Source organism: Mycetomoellerius zeteki, unplaced genomic scaffold (assembly GCF_001594055.1).
Source record: "Mycetomoellerius zeteki isolate Tzet28-1 unplaced genomic scaffold, Tzet1.0 scaffold535, whole genome shotgun sequence".
Taxonomy (NCBI): domain Eukaryota; kingdom Metazoa; phylum Arthropoda; class Insecta; order Hymenoptera; family Formicidae; genus Mycetomoellerius; species Mycetomoellerius zeteki.
In genome coordinates this window covers 58,810-77,968 of record NW_017257540.1, presented here as the reverse complement: position 1 = coordinate 77,968, position 19,159 = coordinate 58,810, and the positions used below count along the sequence as shown (strand labels likewise).

The window sequence follows — 19,159 nt, the reverse complement described above, 5'->3', positions numbered from 1 at the left end:
AAGCAACTGATATATTTAAAAATTTTTTAAGAAACATCTTTAAGATATTTCATAAAGAATTCTGAAAGATATCAAAGTTGTCTTATGCGTTGATTTTAAACATTTTGCTCATTGGATTGTATCTTATTAAATGTTTTTCGCGAAAAGATACTCAAATCAGAAATATATATTTATTATAAATATGTATATTTATAAATATAAATATAATTTTATATTATAAATAAATAAATAAATGCTATACAAATAAATATTTATGTATATTTTCTAATCTGTTATATGGAAGTTAGTCGAATCAATTTTACACTGTAACGAATTAGGACATTTGTCGCAATCGATATGCATTTCGCGGGTTATCTCCGTATTCGAATCCATTCTTAGAATGCCAACGTTTCGTGAACCTTGCAGTCACTTAAGCCGAGGACTGTCCAGTATCAGGCTGCTCTTCGCCCTGATGAAGTGAACTGCAAGATTTACGAAACATTGGCATTCTACCCAAGGAAAACAAGAAAATCAAAATAATGTCAATTTCATTCTTAGATCATATGAGATCGAGATTTTTATCATGAGCAAAAAATGATATAAATTCGTCAATATGACGTCAAATTGACATTATTTTGATTTTCTTGTTCTCCTTGGGTAAGAATGGATTCGAACACGGAAATAACCTGCGAAACACATGGTTTCTATATAGAAAGTACCCGTGGAAGCCTCAAGAGTATTAATGTATATATTTTGTAGGCTCCACAACATTCAGGATCGACATACTATAATTACAAGGGCAGTCATAGCCTAGTATTGTTAGCTATATGCGATGCAAATTATAAATTCCTCGTAGTTGATATTGGTGCTGAAGGGCGTCAAAGTGATGGAGGAATTTTTAAAAAATCATCTATTGGGCAAGCACTAATTAACGGAGAAGCAGATTTACCACCAGCTAAACAAATCTCTGAGGATAGTTCTGTACTACCGCATGTTTTGATAGGCGATGAAGCGTTCCCATTGACGACTTTTTTGATGCGTCCGTATCCTGGACGAAGCGGATTAACTGTGGATGAAAAGATTTTTAATTATCGATTGAGCAGGGCACGGAGAATGATTGAGAGTACATTCGGCATTTTTGTATCACAGTGGAGAATTTTTAGAAAACCGATCATTGCAAATGTCGAAAATGTACATAAAATAATTGAAGCTTGCGTTTGCTTGCATAATTTTATCCGGAATGCGGACAACAATGCTGATGAAAACTACGAATTAGAATTAAATGATTATGATCCAATAACCAATTCAGGTGGGATGCGAAACGTATCTCGTCTTGGATCAAATACACACTCACGCGAAGCTGCTCGTGTGAGAGATCAGTTTATGATGTATTTCAATGAAGAAGGTGTCGTTGATTGGCAATTTTCAAAAATTTAGACCGAAATATCATGAATTAAATAAATTTTTAAATATATTACATCATTAGTAAAATCCAAAAGAACAATTTAAATAAATTTGAGACGAATATGTTATGAAATAACATGTTTTTATTTATTATAAAAATCTTCGCGTGAATATAAAAAAGTAAGCAGTTCTAAAATACAGGCACGTCTTTTTGTAAAAGGTATTCTATTTAATGATGCTCGGACTAATCCTATCACATTTTTAATTTCGTCATTTTTCTGTGGTATACAAGGTAATGGTGGTAAGACTACTTCAGGTAGTGTTGGTTCTGGGAGTTTATTCTTGAAACCAAGCGATAAGTATCGTATACGGAAAATATCGCACGGTCGGTATCGTATGCGACTTCGAAATCGTATTCTCCGCTGCCATGCGATATGTTGTTAGTGATAATTTTCGTATATGATAATTGTGCAACGTTGCCACATGTCAAAAAAATATAAAAGCCAATAGGAACAGAGTTATAAGAGAATGTAACAGGTCAGCTGTATTTACTTTTAAAGGTTATGATCTGCTCTATGTATCAAAATAATACATATCATTAGTTTACAAAATATTAATAGTGAAAACTGCGAATCAAAATGGCATCAGTATTAAATGTAGTGCAAAAACGCTGTGCATATATTAATGAAGAACAGAAAAATTTACTGCTTGGTAAGTAATTTGCTTTCAATTTGCTTATTCTTTCTTAAACTCTAGATATGCAAAATTCATTTTAAGCTTAACAGATTTTCTTTTGAATTTACAAACGAACTTTTTTTACTTTAAAACTACAATTTGTAATTAAAGATATATGTATTATCAATTTAAAAGCAAATGTATTTAAAGATATATATATATATGTATTACTAATTTAAAAGCAAATGCGTTTTTATGTTTAAAGATAATAATAGAATAAACAATAGCTATAGACAAGTAATAATTATTTATTAATTTTTTAATACAAATGTCCTATAATATTTGATTGTTAAATTACAGAATTTGTGCAAAAACATCCAGAACTGCAAAGTGGCAAGTTTTCTGCAACATTTACTTTTAAACATGCTCAGAAATTATGGGAAAAAGCAACAGATGAATTACATAAAATACCTGGTGCAGTAAAAAGTTGGAAACAGTGGCGAAAAGTATGTATTATATGTATATATGTATTATATGTATATTGATAGACAACTGAAATTCTTTGAACACAAGAATTTATATACTTTTGATAATTTGGGTCTATTTTATTTGTATTATAGACTTGGCAAGACATAAGAAGTTCCACTAAAGCCAAAAATACTTTGATTAAGAAGCATGCAAAACAAACTGGTGGAGGGCCTGCATCAAATCAGGTTTTAACAGAAATTGATCAAAATGTCCTAGCACTTATAGGTTCAACAGTCGTAGAAGGACATGAAACAGTGCAGGAATCTAACGTGCAATTTGTAAGCAATCTTTGTCATATTGTATAATAATTTCTAAAACACGTAAAAAAATTAATATTAGGACAGTGGTCTGTATATTGACTTTTTTTGCAGGAGTGGTTAGATAATTCAAATGTATGTAACGTAAATAATGATGGAGATGGAGAAAGATTTTCCATAATATGCACTAATCAAGAGATAACACAAGAACCTATACCACAAAATTCATTGTTTCCTCAAAATAATTATAGCAGCATACCTGAAAAAAATGACGCATCAGAAATAAGTTTAAACAATGACAATTGTACTAATAACATTAAACAATCTTCAACAAACATGAAAACAATTGAAGTAGAAACGCCAACTACTGCAACTATCAATACATCACACATTTCTATAACACCAACTTTAAATTCGGTGTCAATAAAAAAAGGTATTAAAAGAACTACTGCACAAAGATATGATAAATCAATAGAACAGACTGAAAAATTGACTACAATTTCACAGAAAGATTACGAGATAAGACAATCATATTATGAAAAAAAATTAAAACTTTATAAGATGGAATTAGATATAAAAAAAAGAGATGTTATTGCTAAAGAAAAAATATGCACATTGTTGGAGCAACTGTTTAAAAACATTGAAGACTGATAAGCTGTGAAATAATACTAGAGTATTTATAACCAAAGTTCCTGTGAGTCAAATTTTACGTTGATTAAAATTTAATTTTATTTCATTTAGTTTAATAATTAAATATAATTTCACGCATTTTTTTTTAAATAATAAATTATTACGTTTGAATTACGTTATAAATAATACTAATTACTAATTATTACGTTACTAATTATTACATTATTAATTATTACGTTTGAACTAATATATGTTAAATTAACATGTATTTTCTGTTAAAGACAAGAAATTATTAATTTTATGTTCGACCCTTCTTGTTTTAGCTTTGCTAGTACATTGCTTTTTTTGTTTTTTTTTAAAATATCATTTATATGAAGAACATAAATAAAATTTATTTTATTTATATTAATTATTTTAAAATACATTACCAAATAAGGAAAGAAAGGAATTAAGTTCATTACTAATGTATGTTATTATATTATTGGTTACTAAAGTTGTATTTATACTTTTAATAAAAATATGTATTTACATATATATTTAAATACAAAATGTTAAATAAAAGTGAGTCTTAAAAGCTATATTGTCATGAGAAATACTGTCTTATTAGATTGTTGCGGATTCTTCGGCCAACTGTCAGTTCGTGATTTCTACCTGCTCTATCTATTTCCAATTCATTTACACCATCCATAACATTCATACCGAAGTCCAATACTTCATCTTCTATTTCAAGTGTAGGTATAGGCACATTGTCATGAATGCACATATTATGCAGCACTACACAAGCATTAATAATTTTTGAGCAAACATCTGGCCGGTAATGTAAAACTCTATGTTTTAATAAACAACGAAATCTCATTTTTAAGAGACCATTGCAACGTTCAATAAATGATCTAATGCTCTTTTGCTGATTATTATATCTTCTCGTTGCAATATTAAGTTCATTATCCATTACTGGAGTCATCATCCAAGGTCTAAGAGCATAACCGGAGTCACCTGTAAAGCAATATAGGCCGGTATTCATAGTCAGATCTTAAATTTAAGACTGTCTTAAGTTCAGCCTTGAGGTATCATGAACCAATCAGGTATTACCTAGTAAAAAGAAATTGTGTCCACGATTATAAATCTCTTGCATTATAGGAAGAACATTACTATTATTCCAGATATATGAATCGTGAGTGCTTCCTGGATATCGGGCATTCACATTCATTATTCTAAGATCAGAATCACATATCTGCAAATAAAGCTTTAATTACATTATTTGTATAAATGCCTAATTGAATTGTTAATGCACTATATTCTTTACCAATTGTACGTTTATAGAATGGTATCCTTTTCTATTAATATAAATATGTTCAGGATAATTTTCGTCATTTTTCGGAGGTGAAACAATTGCTACATGAGTGCAATCTATACAACCGATGGCTCCAGGAAAGCGATGATTTATCCAAAATCTATGTGTATATATACATGTACATATAAATATATAATATGATGTAATTTTATCTGCACAATTATGTATAATTCTTAATGTAGATTATATCCTTTCTTACTTGTTACGTAGTTGTTGCAGTTCCTGAATATTGTGAGGAAAACGAACCCAATTATTAAATATTTCTGGTAAATTAAGAATATTAGTTACATTGCGAATACATCTGCTAACAGAAGGTTGACTAATTGCTGTATGAATATTATGTCCTATGCAATTCTGATAGCTTCCTGATGCAAAAAAGCGTAATGCTGCTAAAACCTAGAAAAAAGTCTTAATAATTTATATTCTGTATGTGTTGTCTATACTTACTTTAATTTATATCCTGTATGTATTGTCTATACTTACTTGTAAAGTTGCGTCCAAAGCAGTAGGTCGTAATGGTTCTATATAATTTTCTACAATATCAATAAACCTGATTGTTGTTTCTTTTTTCAATCGAAAAATATTTATAAATTGCCTTTCAGATAATTGAAATGGATCATCCCTTATGTGAAAACGTGGTCTATCATTATAATGATAAACATTTTCTAATTGTTCATTGATATGTAAAAAAACAGCATTTCGATATGCCATATCCATTGCTAAATTAAAACTTCACATTAACCCCAATTTGTCAAGAGAGTCGCACTTATTACTATATTTGTCGTATGCGACTTGCATATCGCATGGGCTATACCCACTCGATATCAGTCATTCGATATTTTCTCGCATACGATACATGTCACCCATTCAAGAATACTATTTTTGTTAACGCATGCGATATCGTATGCGATATCTAGGGTCCTCATTTCAAGAATAGCGTCCCTGGTGTGTTCAACACAGCATTAAGTTTCATCAACAATTCTTCATTTGAAGAGTCCATTGATGAGAGTGATCTGTAACAATGTTTATATTATGTCAAAAGTCAGGATTAAATTAATAAATTTTTATTAATAATTAATTTATTAATAAATTTTTTCGATGCAACTTTTCTTCGTTCTAACAGTCCTCTCCCAAATTTTGTCCAAAATCTAAATATTAACTTACATTTCTTTTTTTTTCTCTCTAATGATGAACACGTACTGGTCGATGCATCCGAGTCATTTGGTGTTGATATGTTGGAACTTGTTCTATAAATAATTGGTAAGATACATAGATTAGAAATGCATTATTCATTTACAATGTATGATTGTATTATTTACCTTCGATTGTTAACGAATAGATCTTTAGTAAAAGCCATCATCTCATAATACGGCCATTTATTTTTTTTCATATCACTACCAGCCGAACCGCTTTTTTTTGCATTATTCTCCCGTGCTACGATTCGGCTATAATTGTAGCGCATTTTCTTCCATATGTTTTTCGCCTCGTTGACATCCTTGACATGACCTATAAAGAAAATTACAATCTCATTATTGCTTCGAAAACATTTCATGTGCAGAAATACGATTATACTTGACTAACATACCGTTCATAGTAGACACTACTTCTTCCCACAGCTTCTGAACAGTATTTTTACCCCTTTCAACAACAGGAATTTTAAAATTCCATAAAGGTTCCCGCTTTTGGATTTCGCCGATCAACATTTCATTGCGAAGAACTTCTGTCATTGTTTCATCCGGATTCTCATTCATTTGGTCGATAATGTCACCATTATCTGTAAAAGTATACAGTCACAATGACGTCAAAATGACTTAGGTTGCTGGACAGTTTCATAATTACGGATGTTATTAAACTCAATTAAGGGTGCAGTGTAAACGTAGCCAATGGTTTCATATAGTCTATTCAAATCTTTCATATTTTTAATTATTGCAATACGAAAGACCAAAACTTACCAAGCCTTGGATACACATAACCTGCGTCGTCAACATGAATGTGATTGTAACCACTGTAACAGGCATGGTCCATCACAATGTCTAAATCAAGTACTGTGTCACATAATGCACAGATGTTTTCCTACAGAAAGAAAATTTATATGTTAATTCAAATATATACTTCTACAATATATTGTAAAAGTTTAATGAAAATATATTTGCTGAGGTACATACTTAAATGTTAGCCATTCCTTGCACTCATATTCTTTTCACAGTGTATTAAATGTTTAAAATACAAGATCCAGTGTGCAGTCTTCTCGAGGATCACAGACATTTGTTAATCAAAACTACAAAACAATAGCCTAGGTTATACTCATTACTTGATACTGAAGCATTCGATATATTCGTACTAAATTTGTTTAATTTGATGTGTTTGATCATCTACATTGAAAAAAAATTATAGTTGAAATTACCATAATTTTACTATAATTTATAGTATTCTGAGGCGCCAAGCATATAAAATAGTAATTTTTACTTAAAAAAAAATAGTTAATGTAATATGAAAATATAGTTCATACAATCATAATATTCATTTTGTGTAATCACATGGTTAGGATTATCTTTACCTGATAATATTGTTACACTAAACATAACATTATAAGTATAAGTATAAGTAACTATATGCTGACAGTAACCTGTACTTATAGTAATAGTAATACATGCAGTAATAATTCATACTATTATTTATGGTTAAGTGAACAACGTTCATATGTTTGGGAAAACATTTTTAAAAAGTCAATTCAACAATAATAAAAGGTTTATTTAACATTTCTTTATTTAGGAGGATTATACATTATTTATATAGTTGGTGTTGTATAATAAATGAATTTTTCACTATATCATATACTAATAAGAATTATTTTATGTTGTACATATTTTCGGCGAATTCGCCGACGCCATTCTGTTTTTGCTCTAATGCCGCTGCTGGTATAAACTAAAACGGCGCACGAGTCTAATTTCGACAACTCGAGGCGCGTTCCATTTAATGTTCTTAATACTCACGTGCATTAGAGATCCTACATCAGAGAAAATTTTTTGAGAGTACTGAGTAGTTCTGATCGGCGTTCTGGGCAGTTCTCGACGAGCCCTAACGAAAAGTATTAGGTGAAAAAGCGATTGGGCCAACGGTTTTCGAGATATGGGAACATTTGAACTCTATCGTCGAAAATTTTCTAAGTCCGACGTCGAAAATTTTTTGAGAGTACTGAGTAGTTCTGATCGGCGTTCTGAGCAGTTCTCGACGAGCCCTAACGAAAAGTATTAGGTGAAAATGCGATTGGATGGCTACATAAGGAGATATGTGCTTTTGCAATCAATTTTTCAAATTTTGTTTTAAGTACATATCTCTTTTATTTTTGGGTCTGTGTTGATTTTAATCGCTTAGAACTCTTCGAAATAGACAGAATAACAATTAACATGTGACAGAACTATTGTATAAAAAAATTAAAAAAAAATTTTTTAATTTTTTTTTATAAATTTTGTTGTATGTCAAAATTGTTTTTTATGTATCAGGAACTCCAGGTATTCACAAAATAAAGCTATTAAGCTGCTCAGAACTATTCGAGCTCGAATTTCGGTAAAAAGTTAGCACCCCATTTTTTAAAAATTGTTTAAAAATTGTTATTAAGGGAATCTCGAGTTAAAAAGTACAGAGAACTCTTCGTATCGTTGAAAGGAAGCAGGAACTCTATTCAGAACTATTGAATCTAAAAATTGATTTTTCAAAAATTTGTAATTTTTTTTTTATTTTTCAAAAATTTTTTTTATGTATCAGGAACTCTAGGTATTCACGAAATGAAGCTAATGGGCCGCCCAGAACTGTTGGAACTCGATTTTCGATAAGAAGTTAGCACCCCATTTTTTAAATTTATTTAAAAATAGTTATTAAGCGGAACTCTTGTTATAAATTATATAGAACTCTTTGTCTCGTCAAAAAGAAACGGGAACTCTAATCAGAACTCCTGAGTACTATAGTTGGGGTGCTAACTTCACATGCCCTTGTTTTTTCATATTTAAAAAGACTGATGATTTCTTCAGCCCATTTGTGAAAATCTTCCGAACTTATTCTACAACATTATACATTACAATGGAATTAATATAATAAAAATATTAATGTAATAAAAAACATACATATACAATTTTTTACATATACGTAAACAATTTTATAAAATGATACATACTTCATAGATTTGCAGAGAAGTGTGTCTATAATTAAATGACTTATTTTATTACGGTCTGATGCAGTCAATCGCGTTTGCATCAATATTTTTCGACCACAACTCGATTTCAAAAGCAATTGTCTTAAAGCCTAAACAAAAAATATTAAAATATTAGAACTATTGACAATAAAAATATTAAAAATATTAGAAAATATTAAAACGATACAAAATTTTAGGATTACGTTACACTTTCCTTCTATTATATCTTTACTTGCCTATTTCGTAAAAATTAAATATGATAAAGTTTCAAGAATACAATTACAAAGTTTGTATAAAAATGAAAAAAATACATACTTGTCCATGATTGTCGATCGATTCCTTAGAAGAATAGCTATCTATACTAACAGTGTCTTCGATTTCACTTGTAACTATATCCGTTGAAATTTCCTACAGCAATGAAATTTTTTCATAAATTAACTTGTCAAAAATTCCAATATATAAAATATAGAATTGATATATATTTATATTTGCTAATCTAAATTTGCAAAACTAATTATAATACCAATAATAGAAATAGGATTTTACAGAAAATATAAATTATTTTACCAATTTGATTGAATCTTCCTTTTCAATCGTTTTAATTTTTAGTAATTTTTTACGATTTTCGAGGAAACGAAAACGCTTCCCAATTGGAGAGATTAGCTCTTTCACCATATGTTCGGGCATATGTAGAAATGTTTCTTCATCTATGCCTTCATCTAAACAAATATAAAATGTAAAAAATAAAAGTTATCAGAAGTTGCAACAAAAGATTAATAAAATTAATTAACCTTTGAATTTTTGTATATATTCTGAAAGACCCCATTCTTCTAAATTTTTCTCGTGAGAGAACATTATTTTATAGAAAAAATCAAGTGAAACGTTTAACCTAGAAATTACATATCAAAGAAAATAATTAGTTGATAATTAATTGAGAGAGAAAAAGACAATCGTTTGTAAACGACGTATTTAGTTATATAGTAACGATAAATGCGTACACTTACGCACTGTTTTTATGCCGGCTAGCTGCCTCGGTAGATCGTGTTCGAGCAGGCACGCACGTATCTTCTAAAATCACAACTGCTTAGATATCACATATACTCTATTTTCGTAGACTTTGATAGTCCAACAACACGAGAGAACACAAAGTTATTCTATTCTTCTATGTAAGTGAAGAATATATTCTTCAAACATATATGCGCACTTTATATATTTAATATTCACTCTCACCAGTCACCTTCTCACTTTGCCAACCGTGAACAAACTGAGACTGAGGACCCGAAAATCAGGCGATGGAAGATGAGAATACGCTAGCGATAAAAACACTTTTTATAAGATTCCTGCAAGAAGACTAGAACTAAGGAGGATCAACTCGTGTGGTGGGGGTGAGTCAAAAAACGTCCGCAGTTATTCACACAATGTGCAGCGGCACTGCGCATTGTGTGAAAGTTCGATATAAGAGCGACAAAGTGACGATTATAGAACGACAGAGCGACAGAGAGGACTAATGAAGCGCAAGAGTGGGGGAAGTTATCCGTCGCCTCACCCCCACTACCGCTATTGGCACCGAGTTGATCCTCCTTAGTTCTAGTCTTCTTGGATTCCTGACTGACTTCCGCGTATCGCGGCGCTCGGAGCGGCGGCGTTTTTCTGCGTACCGCGGTTCGCTGGCGGCGCGGCGCTCGGCGCCTTTCCACGTACTGCTACTCGCAGCACCTTTTGTTTTGCTATACGCGGCACAGTTGTTGCCGCGTATTATAGATTTATTAAATGCGTTACTAGCGCTTTGAGTGTATTTCGTATCGTACTCTATGAATATTAATCTAAAAAAATAAGATGTGTAACAGTCAATATTATTTTGTTATCAGCATCCAATGTTTATAACGTGTTTTATATAATAGTATAAATATTATAAGTACATGCATATAAATTCAAGTACATTTGTTTCAAGTACATGTGTACATGCACTTGAATTTTGCTCGATATTTACATCGCAATATGTATATATAAAATATATTAAAAATAATTGTAACGTAACAAAATCCCAACTAAAATTAATAAAAAATATTAATTATGGTAAATTAGATATACAACGCACTTTTTGTTTATAATACCACATACGTAAGGTTAATTTAAAGTTTTACAAATGTTAAATATGCTATTAATAAGATTCTACTTATTATTTAGATGTATATAGCTATAATTACAATTTTATTCACTTATTATTACTATATATTAATATTTAAGTGATTAATAATAATATATAGTAACATTGTCCATTATTAAGTTTGCGATGACTCTATACGAATAGTAAAATTTTGTACTACTTAATTATTTTATTTTATACTATATCAAAATTTGAAATGATTATAATGTATAGTACAAAATTTTTCTGAGAACCATGCATATATGGTTTCTATTACTATAATTATAGCACAATTTCTTATAAAAATGAGTATCTCGACTATAATTTTTTTACCATGCAATTATAGTCAATTGTATTATCGATTTTTTTTATCAGTGAACATTCATATTTCTGACTTTCTCGGAAAAGAACGATTTGGGAAATGGTTCAGCCTCTGCTTGAAACGATACAATTAACGGCACAAATTCAGGCGATATTTCTGCTGCATAATTTCGTGCAGTTTCTTTTTGTTGTTCGGATAGTCCTGTATTGCCATATTGCGGATGTAGTAGATAAGCTAGCATGTGTGCAGGTGTAACAGCTTCAGAAAACCTCTTTTCTAAAATATTTTTATATGGCTTCAATTCTTCATTATTTATCAATGTTATCCATAATTTGGTAGCATCCGCCAAATTGCAATCTTCAGATTGGCAATAAAATTAAATAAATTATAAAAATTAAAATAAAAATTCATTATTAGAATGGCAATATTTCGTGAACATTGCACTTCAGTTCATCAGACCTGATATTCTATCAAGCTCCTCGATTTGATGAAATAAACAGTTCACGAAATATTGGTATTTTAATATATTTAAATACAAAAGATAATCCCTGAAGTAGATAGCTTCTGTATAGAAAAAACTCGTAGAAGCTTTAAAAGTTTTAATTAAAGTAAAATATTAAAGAAATAGATTTTATTTATTATTTATATTTTATTTTTAATAAATATATATATATTTTATTATTTCAAAATAATTTCGTATCAAAACAGTGATAATATTTAAAGGCAATTAATAACTATATATAAACTTATTCTAAGCACAATATGTGTATTGAAGTAAAAACAGACAATTCTATTTCTTTTCAATAAATATATTTTTTCTCTCATACCTTGTCAAGCGCGTTTGCTATGTGTATTAATTGACTATGCAAAGATTTTGCTTCTTTAGAAATTATAACATTATTAATGATGCGAGCAATTTTATCGTCTAACTCTTCTTCATGTTCACCAACTATTTGGAGATAAAATTGTCGATTACGAATAAATGTCTCTAAACATTTTAATTGATTATTCCATCTTGTTTCACCAGGCAACTGAGGTTTACATGACCCTTTATAATTCTTTAACCACGCTCCTGGACAATGATGATTTCTAAAGTATTTCTGAACTTCTAAAATATTTGCTGTTAAATCTCTAATGTTTTTTATTTTGAAAATTTCTTCACCAACTAAATTCAAATAATGTGAGGCACAACCATATGAGATAAACTTCTCATCACTATATAATTCTGATAATCTTTTCCTCATTAGGACCATTTTCTTTTCGTTATCAGAAACAAAACTCTGCACTTTACATTGGAATTTTGTAGCGGCTTCGTCAATAGCTGCTTTTGCGATGTTCAAACAATAATCTGCAGATTTTATATTAGATCCAGAATTAATTGCCGATAAGAAATAACACGATTCTCCAGTAGACAAAACATTAGCAATAACTGGAGTGTTATGTATATCGCTCCAGCCATCTTGCTTTAACGTGACTATCTTCCCTTTCAATTCATTTTGAGCTTTATCCATTATTTCATCTTGAATTTTATTTAATAAATTTCCAGATAATTGTTTTCTGTTTGGGGGATCGTAGCACGGTCGTAAATGTTGGATAAAATCTTTAAAATATTTATGTTCACAAACTCTAAAAGGTATATTGCAAGCATAAAAAAATTTCGCCATTGCTTTGTCCATCTCTTCTTTCTGTAGAGCTGTAGTTTTAATTACATAATTAGATATCGATGGCTGCTTTAAAATATAAGAACATGAAGGTGATTCGGTATCGATGCATCTTCTTTTATTTGATTTATTCAAATCACTGTCTGATTCTGATTCACTTTTACTTGAATTATCATCATCGTTCTTTTCAAACTTATTACACTTTTGAAGATGTTGTTTCAGTCGTGGAGCTTTTCCACTAACTAATGTTCCACAAGCAATACATTTCTGCTTAATAATGTTGTCAACTGTACAAGATTCAAAACAAGCCCATACAGGGTCCTTATGTCTTCCTCCTTTTAAATTACTTATGTTAACTGATACTAGGGCGTAGACGTTATGCGCGATCCCGTATTCTCGTGTCACGCGCGGAGAACTACAGCGTACGAGTTTGTATGCGTGTATGTATGATGATCGTCAATTCTTGCGCTGTTGGTTAAACAAAACACACGCGTATACGCAGCGCTCAGCGGTGTTCCGCGACCTCCGCGCGCAACACAGGATCCTGCAGGAACGTGTGAGGGAACGTGTCCGTGCCCTATCAGAAAACACGGTAGTGTCTCGCGCTAAGACCAGCGATATCGAAGCGCGAGATTACCGTATATCTTTACATGAGCTATTAAAAATAATCAAATTTACTTATTTGACTATTTTTAATAGAAAAGACCAGTTTTTTGCTGGTTTTTTCCGGAAAATACCGATTTTTACCACTGGCATGGGCTTTATTCAAAAAATGTGGACTTTTGCCAACCCTGGCCAGAGGCGTTAATCGTGGGCTGACTCGTAATAATAAGCTAGAGGCGTTTATCGTGGGCTAGCTAGTAATAATAAAATGCCAGAGGCGTTAATCGTGGGTTGGCTCGTAATAATAAGCTAGAGACGTTTATCGTGGGCTAGCTAGTAATAATAAAATGCCAGAGGCGTTAATCGTGGGCTGGCTCGTAATAATAAGCTAGAGGCGTTTATCGTGGGCTAGCTAGTAATAATAAAATGCTAGAGGCATTAATCGAGCTCTTTATCGAGTTGGCTACTTTGTATTAAATGGCAACAGCATTTATTATAAAAAAATGCTTGCTGTTATAAATGTAACATTAAATACTACAAGCATGGTATTATATAATTCTTATAATTATTATATTTGGTTTATTTTTAATAATAATGCAATAAGCAAAGGACTGCAGAAACTAGAAATTTTTTTGTTTATAAATTATTAACATTTCATTATAAAAATAGCATGTTTAATAAAAAAAAATAAATGTGACCTTGATCTGATTTTAGAGACGCCATTCAAGGTCAAACTAAATATCAGTAAATAGCTCCCCTTACAACTTTGGTCTGAAACATTTCATCCAAAAACGTTATGTAAGGGCCTTAGTATAAGGATGACAGTAACTGAGTCGTAGAATGTGAATCATAGTCATAGGTCAACGCACTATATTTTGGCGTACTATGTATGTACGCCGATACAAGTACAATTCACATTCCTTCACGATTAGTTATAGTCATCTGTTCAACTCATAAATCCGGGGTCTTTTTGGATACCCTATATAATACATATGTTACACATATATATATACTATATATATAACATACATTACATGGTCAATAGGAATATGCATAATTTTCGTACGACGCTGCACGTCTATAAAATGTATATAAGTATGTCATATTCAAAGTATTTTAGTAAATGTATACACATATTGGTCAATGCATACACTGACTAACAGCAAGTTACAATAAGTATATTCTTACTAAGTGAACACTTTTGTGACATAAATATATCTTCGGATGCAAACATGTATTTGAAATACATGTATATACGTGTAACGTAATAGCACTTTTTCCTTCGTTCCCAATGCCATTTTAACTTAGGATTGAAGGTATACTGTCAATACATAGATACATTACATATACATATGTAGTTATTCCATCTCTTTTTATTATGTCCAATTGGCCTTCTACAATAAGCCATTAGTCATATATCAGAAGTCAGATGCTAGAAATTGACAACTATAATTGGTCAATTTTTAACTTCTGATTCATGACTAATGGCTTATCATAGAAGGCCCATAATAAAAAGAGATAGAAGTTACTCATATTTATATATTCAGATATAACATAGACATATTAGTGAATATTAGAATTTTATTTTATGTGCATTATTATGTACACACATTACAAAACATAAAATGTATTTCTAATTCATATTCACTATGTCTGTTTAGATGCATTGGACTTTTATGTGCATTTTATATTTCCAAAACATCTAGACATAGTGGATATGAATTAGAAATACATTTTATGTTTTGTAATGTGTATGTATAATAATGCACATAAAATATCATTCTAATATTCACTCACATATCTCTGTATTATAATGTGTGTCTATATGTTTGTATGTATATATACTTATATTTATTATTTATATATATAGAAGTATATCTATACATACATACATACAGACACACATTATAATACTCATAAAATTCTAATATTTCGTGTAAATATATCTGCGTGAATATCTGAGCACGAGAAATTTGTATCTCTATTTGTTATGTGTTATAACAAAAAGAAATGGAGTAGCTGCGCACGTAGCCAGACGTATGTGCAATATCAATGTATTGACAATACATGTTACGTCCTGATCTAAAATGACATTGGGAACATAGGGAAAGACACTACTACGGCCATGTATCGATGTACATACACTGTCAGTACTAAAAATCCATATATAGTTATGTTACGACTATTACAGATCTTATCTCTTTAGCAAAAAGAGGTAAAATAGTTACACATATATGTGCAATATATATTCATGTGATACATTTTGACACATTATGTAACCTAAAATGGCATCGGACCATAACGAAAAGTGCTACGACCGTGTATACTGTCAGTAAAATCTGTATTTTACGTCACATAGATTACAGATTTTTAGTACACAGTGTGACTTAGAACGCAATCATATTTCAGACTGCGTTCTGTCTAAATGCTCATACATGTGAGCAAACCGAGCGACTGGAAACGGCGCACGGCTGGAAACAGCTGGAAACGTGAGTGCTTATAGCTGCTCACAGCTGCTCAGCGCAATTAAAAATAAAAGAAGAGTTGAACTTACATAAACATTTTTATTTATAATTACATTTAAAAGGTCGCAATTTAAACTGTCGCAATTTACGAGTTTGCCGTCGATTTCTAATAAACGTAGTTCATTGTATTTATCTATCGAGATACAAAAAGTCCACTATTTCATTTCGCTTGTCAGCTGCACCGTCGGGTGCAATCAAAGCATTTCCTCTATCTGCCTGTTCATCATTTTGTTGATTTTCTTCTTCATAATCATCACATTCATATGTATCATTGTGTACAATACAAATATTATGCAAAATACAGCATGTAATAACTACAGTTTGCATCTCGTTCATAAGAAACATATTTAAAAATTGCAGTCTGCGGAATCTCCCTTTTAAAAGACCATATGTTTGCTCAATAACAATTCTTTTGGGACTTAGTTTTGTATTGTACTTGCTCTGCCTTGGACTTAAATGTCCATTGTCACGAAATGGTGTCATTAAGTATGAATGCAACGGATATGCGGAATCTCCTAGTAGGTGCGTTCCTTCGGGTAATCTTAGATTATCTTCTGCAAGACCACAACCTATTGGACTCTCTCGCCATACCCTAGCATCATGTGATGAACCAGGCCATCCAACAAATACATCGATGAATTTACATTCGGCATCACAGATACCTTGTAAAATTATGGAATAAAATCCTTTTCTATTGTAATAACTGGCTGAATCTTCCATTGGTGCAGGTATTGGAATGTGCATACCGTCAACTGCACCGACAACATTCGGGAAACTATGTCCTACCCTCAAAGTTGTAAATTTCTGTTTGATATTCCTGAATTTTGCTTCTGGCCAGTGCAGATATTCATTTGCAAGATTGAGTAAACATTTGTACATATCCAAAAAATGTCTATGTGCATTGCCTCGAGTGATGTTGAAGCGATCACTTATCCCACGAAATGATTCTTGATTCGCCAAAGTCCATAATGTCAATAGCAATGATTTCTCAATGGATATACCATGACTACCAAGTCGAACTTTCCTTGCTTTATAATGATGAAATATGTCATGTCTCACAATCTAAAAATATATATAATACACCGAATGTAAAATAAAAAGCTATTTCGATTAATAAAAATATTGCTAACAATATTTGATTCGCATATGTAATTTTGTACTACAGTAAAATACCTCAAAAGATGTCCGAGAGAGTCGAAAGTGACTTTTGAAAATGTCAGGAGCCATTCTAGCAATAACTTGCATGTAATGCTTCATCTTTACGATCTTCCTCCTTTCCTATAAATATATTTCATATTATTAAATTTATATTTAATATGATAAATAAAAACAATAAAATTGTGTGTATGAATTGCATATTTAACCTCTTCATCTGAACTGTCAAAATTACTAGAATCACTATCCGTACTGACTAAATCTTCAATTATAATCGGTAAAACGATACGTAGAGTATCAATTATGGTATCCATTTTACTGGTACAACTTTTTTGTATGATTTTTCTTCAATTTAAAAAAATTCGCGCGTTTTGAGAACATGAGCGCAGAATAACGTTCTCTTAAATCAACTGCGCAGCCGGCAGATCCGATGCGCAGCGGCTGCCAAATCCGATGCCTAAAAGAACGCACTCTCTAAGTCTCCTGAAGAAGGCGTAAGCGGACGATACAAAATCTATTTTATCGACCTCGATCAAGTTCGGCCGTCACTTCAGCATCCCCTTAATACATAAAGTTTTCGTAATATTTTTCCTTGATGTAATAGGCGGGGATAGTTAAGCCACTTTTTCTTTAAATTATAAATCTTCACACAATTATGATAGACTAATGGTAAATGCTTTAAAACGTTGCATGTTTATCTACCTCAACAATTAAGTACTTATAAACCCTTAATATATCTCGTAAATTAGAAAGAAATTACGTTAATTGCAAGGATGCAAAGTGGATCAATATGCCCCACCAATGGGGTATATTGGGCAACTCTGAAGGGCAAGTTGAGCCATGAAGGTAATTAAGGTGTGTATTAAGGTTATATTGTATAATTTAAAAAATTGCAGAATTAGTTAATGAAGTCTTTATTATAATTTATAACTTCTTTTTATAATCTGTATTTTCTTTGTAAATATACATGAAAAGAACAAAAATGAAATAAAAATTTTCATGATAAAGATTATGCATAAAATATATCTTTAATATTAAATATATAATAAAATATAAAAATTAATCTCTCAAAAATTAATCTTCAAAAAGGAATTCCTTCTTCTATTAGAACAAATAAACTTAAAGTTCAATTCTTACACATACATATAAAGCGACAATAGAGCATTATTGTTAGTAAAAAGTAATACATTTTTCAAAATTATTTTTAAACTTTAAACTTAATTATTACTGCAATGAATGCAAACAAATATTGTACTAGAAGTACACTTTGAATGAGCCCAACCTTTATAATTGCGGCATTGAAGCCATTGTTCTCCTGACAAGCTCTCAGAATACACTTCTCCACATTCAAGGCAATAATATTCCTCATCTTTAAGATCTGATGTCAAAATGTGTTTGCTTACTTTTTTCTTTTTTGCATCATTTTTTATCTTTTTCTTTTGGTTCTGCTCTTCAGCAAGAATATTTTTTTCAGGGGTAGAGGTTAAAATTGCTGCTCTTCTTTTCTTCCTCTTGACTTGAGTCTGTTTTCTCGGACCAGCCTTTGGAAAAGGCTTAATGATTTCAGGTGAAAATTCGAATTTTCTTCATACATAGAAGGCGTAGTATTGTCTGTGGACGTAGAAGGATTGTTATAACTTGGAGATACATTTTCTTTTTCTATTGCTTGCACGCTTAATTGTGGTTCTTCAGGACGGTCAGTGACATATGAAGCGGCAAAGTCGATATCAGTAA

General features: G+C 31.0%; 3 protein-coding genes across 3 annotated transcripts; 1 reads left to right on the top strand and 2 right to left on the bottom strand.

The window, feature by feature from the left end:
* Window positions 1–1,660: 1,660 nt before the first annotated feature.
* Window positions 1,661–7,040, bottom strand: LOC108727800 (uncharacterized). Its single transcript, XM_018456045.1, has 7 exons — window positions 6,990–7,040; window positions 6,777–6,897; window positions 6,410–6,598; window positions 6,144–6,330; window positions 5,989–6,071; window positions 5,767–5,837; window positions 1,661–1,711 (listed from the first exon to the last, which is right to left on the bottom strand). Exons 2-6 carry the CDS (start codon window positions 6,847–6,849, stop codon window positions 5,797–5,799), a joined length of 573 nt encoding a protein of 190 aa, XP_018311547.1. The 5' UTR covers window positions 6,850–6,897; window positions 6,990–7,040; the 3' UTR covers window positions 1,661–1,711; window positions 5,767–5,796.
* LOC108727791 (formin-J-like) lies at window positions 2,763–3,362 on the top strand (the record flags this gene model as incomplete). Its single annotated transcript, XM_018456034.1, has 2 exons — window positions 2,763–2,864; window positions 2,958–3,362. Coding segments are annotated over 2 exons (507 nt in total), but the record flags the coding sequence as incomplete, so codon positions are not given.
* On the bottom strand, window positions 4,057–5,541 carry LOC108727789 (putative nuclease HARBI1). The gene is made up of 5 exons (XM_018456033.1): window positions 5,308–5,541; window positions 5,024–5,220; window positions 4,777–4,924; window positions 4,563–4,704; window positions 4,057–4,466 (listed from the first exon to the last, which is right to left on the bottom strand). Exons 1-5 carry the CDS (start codon window positions 5,539–5,541, stop codon window positions 4,057–4,059), a joined length of 1,131 nt encoding a protein of 376 aa, XP_018311535.1.
* Window positions 7,041–19,159: the final 12,119 nt, after the last annotated feature.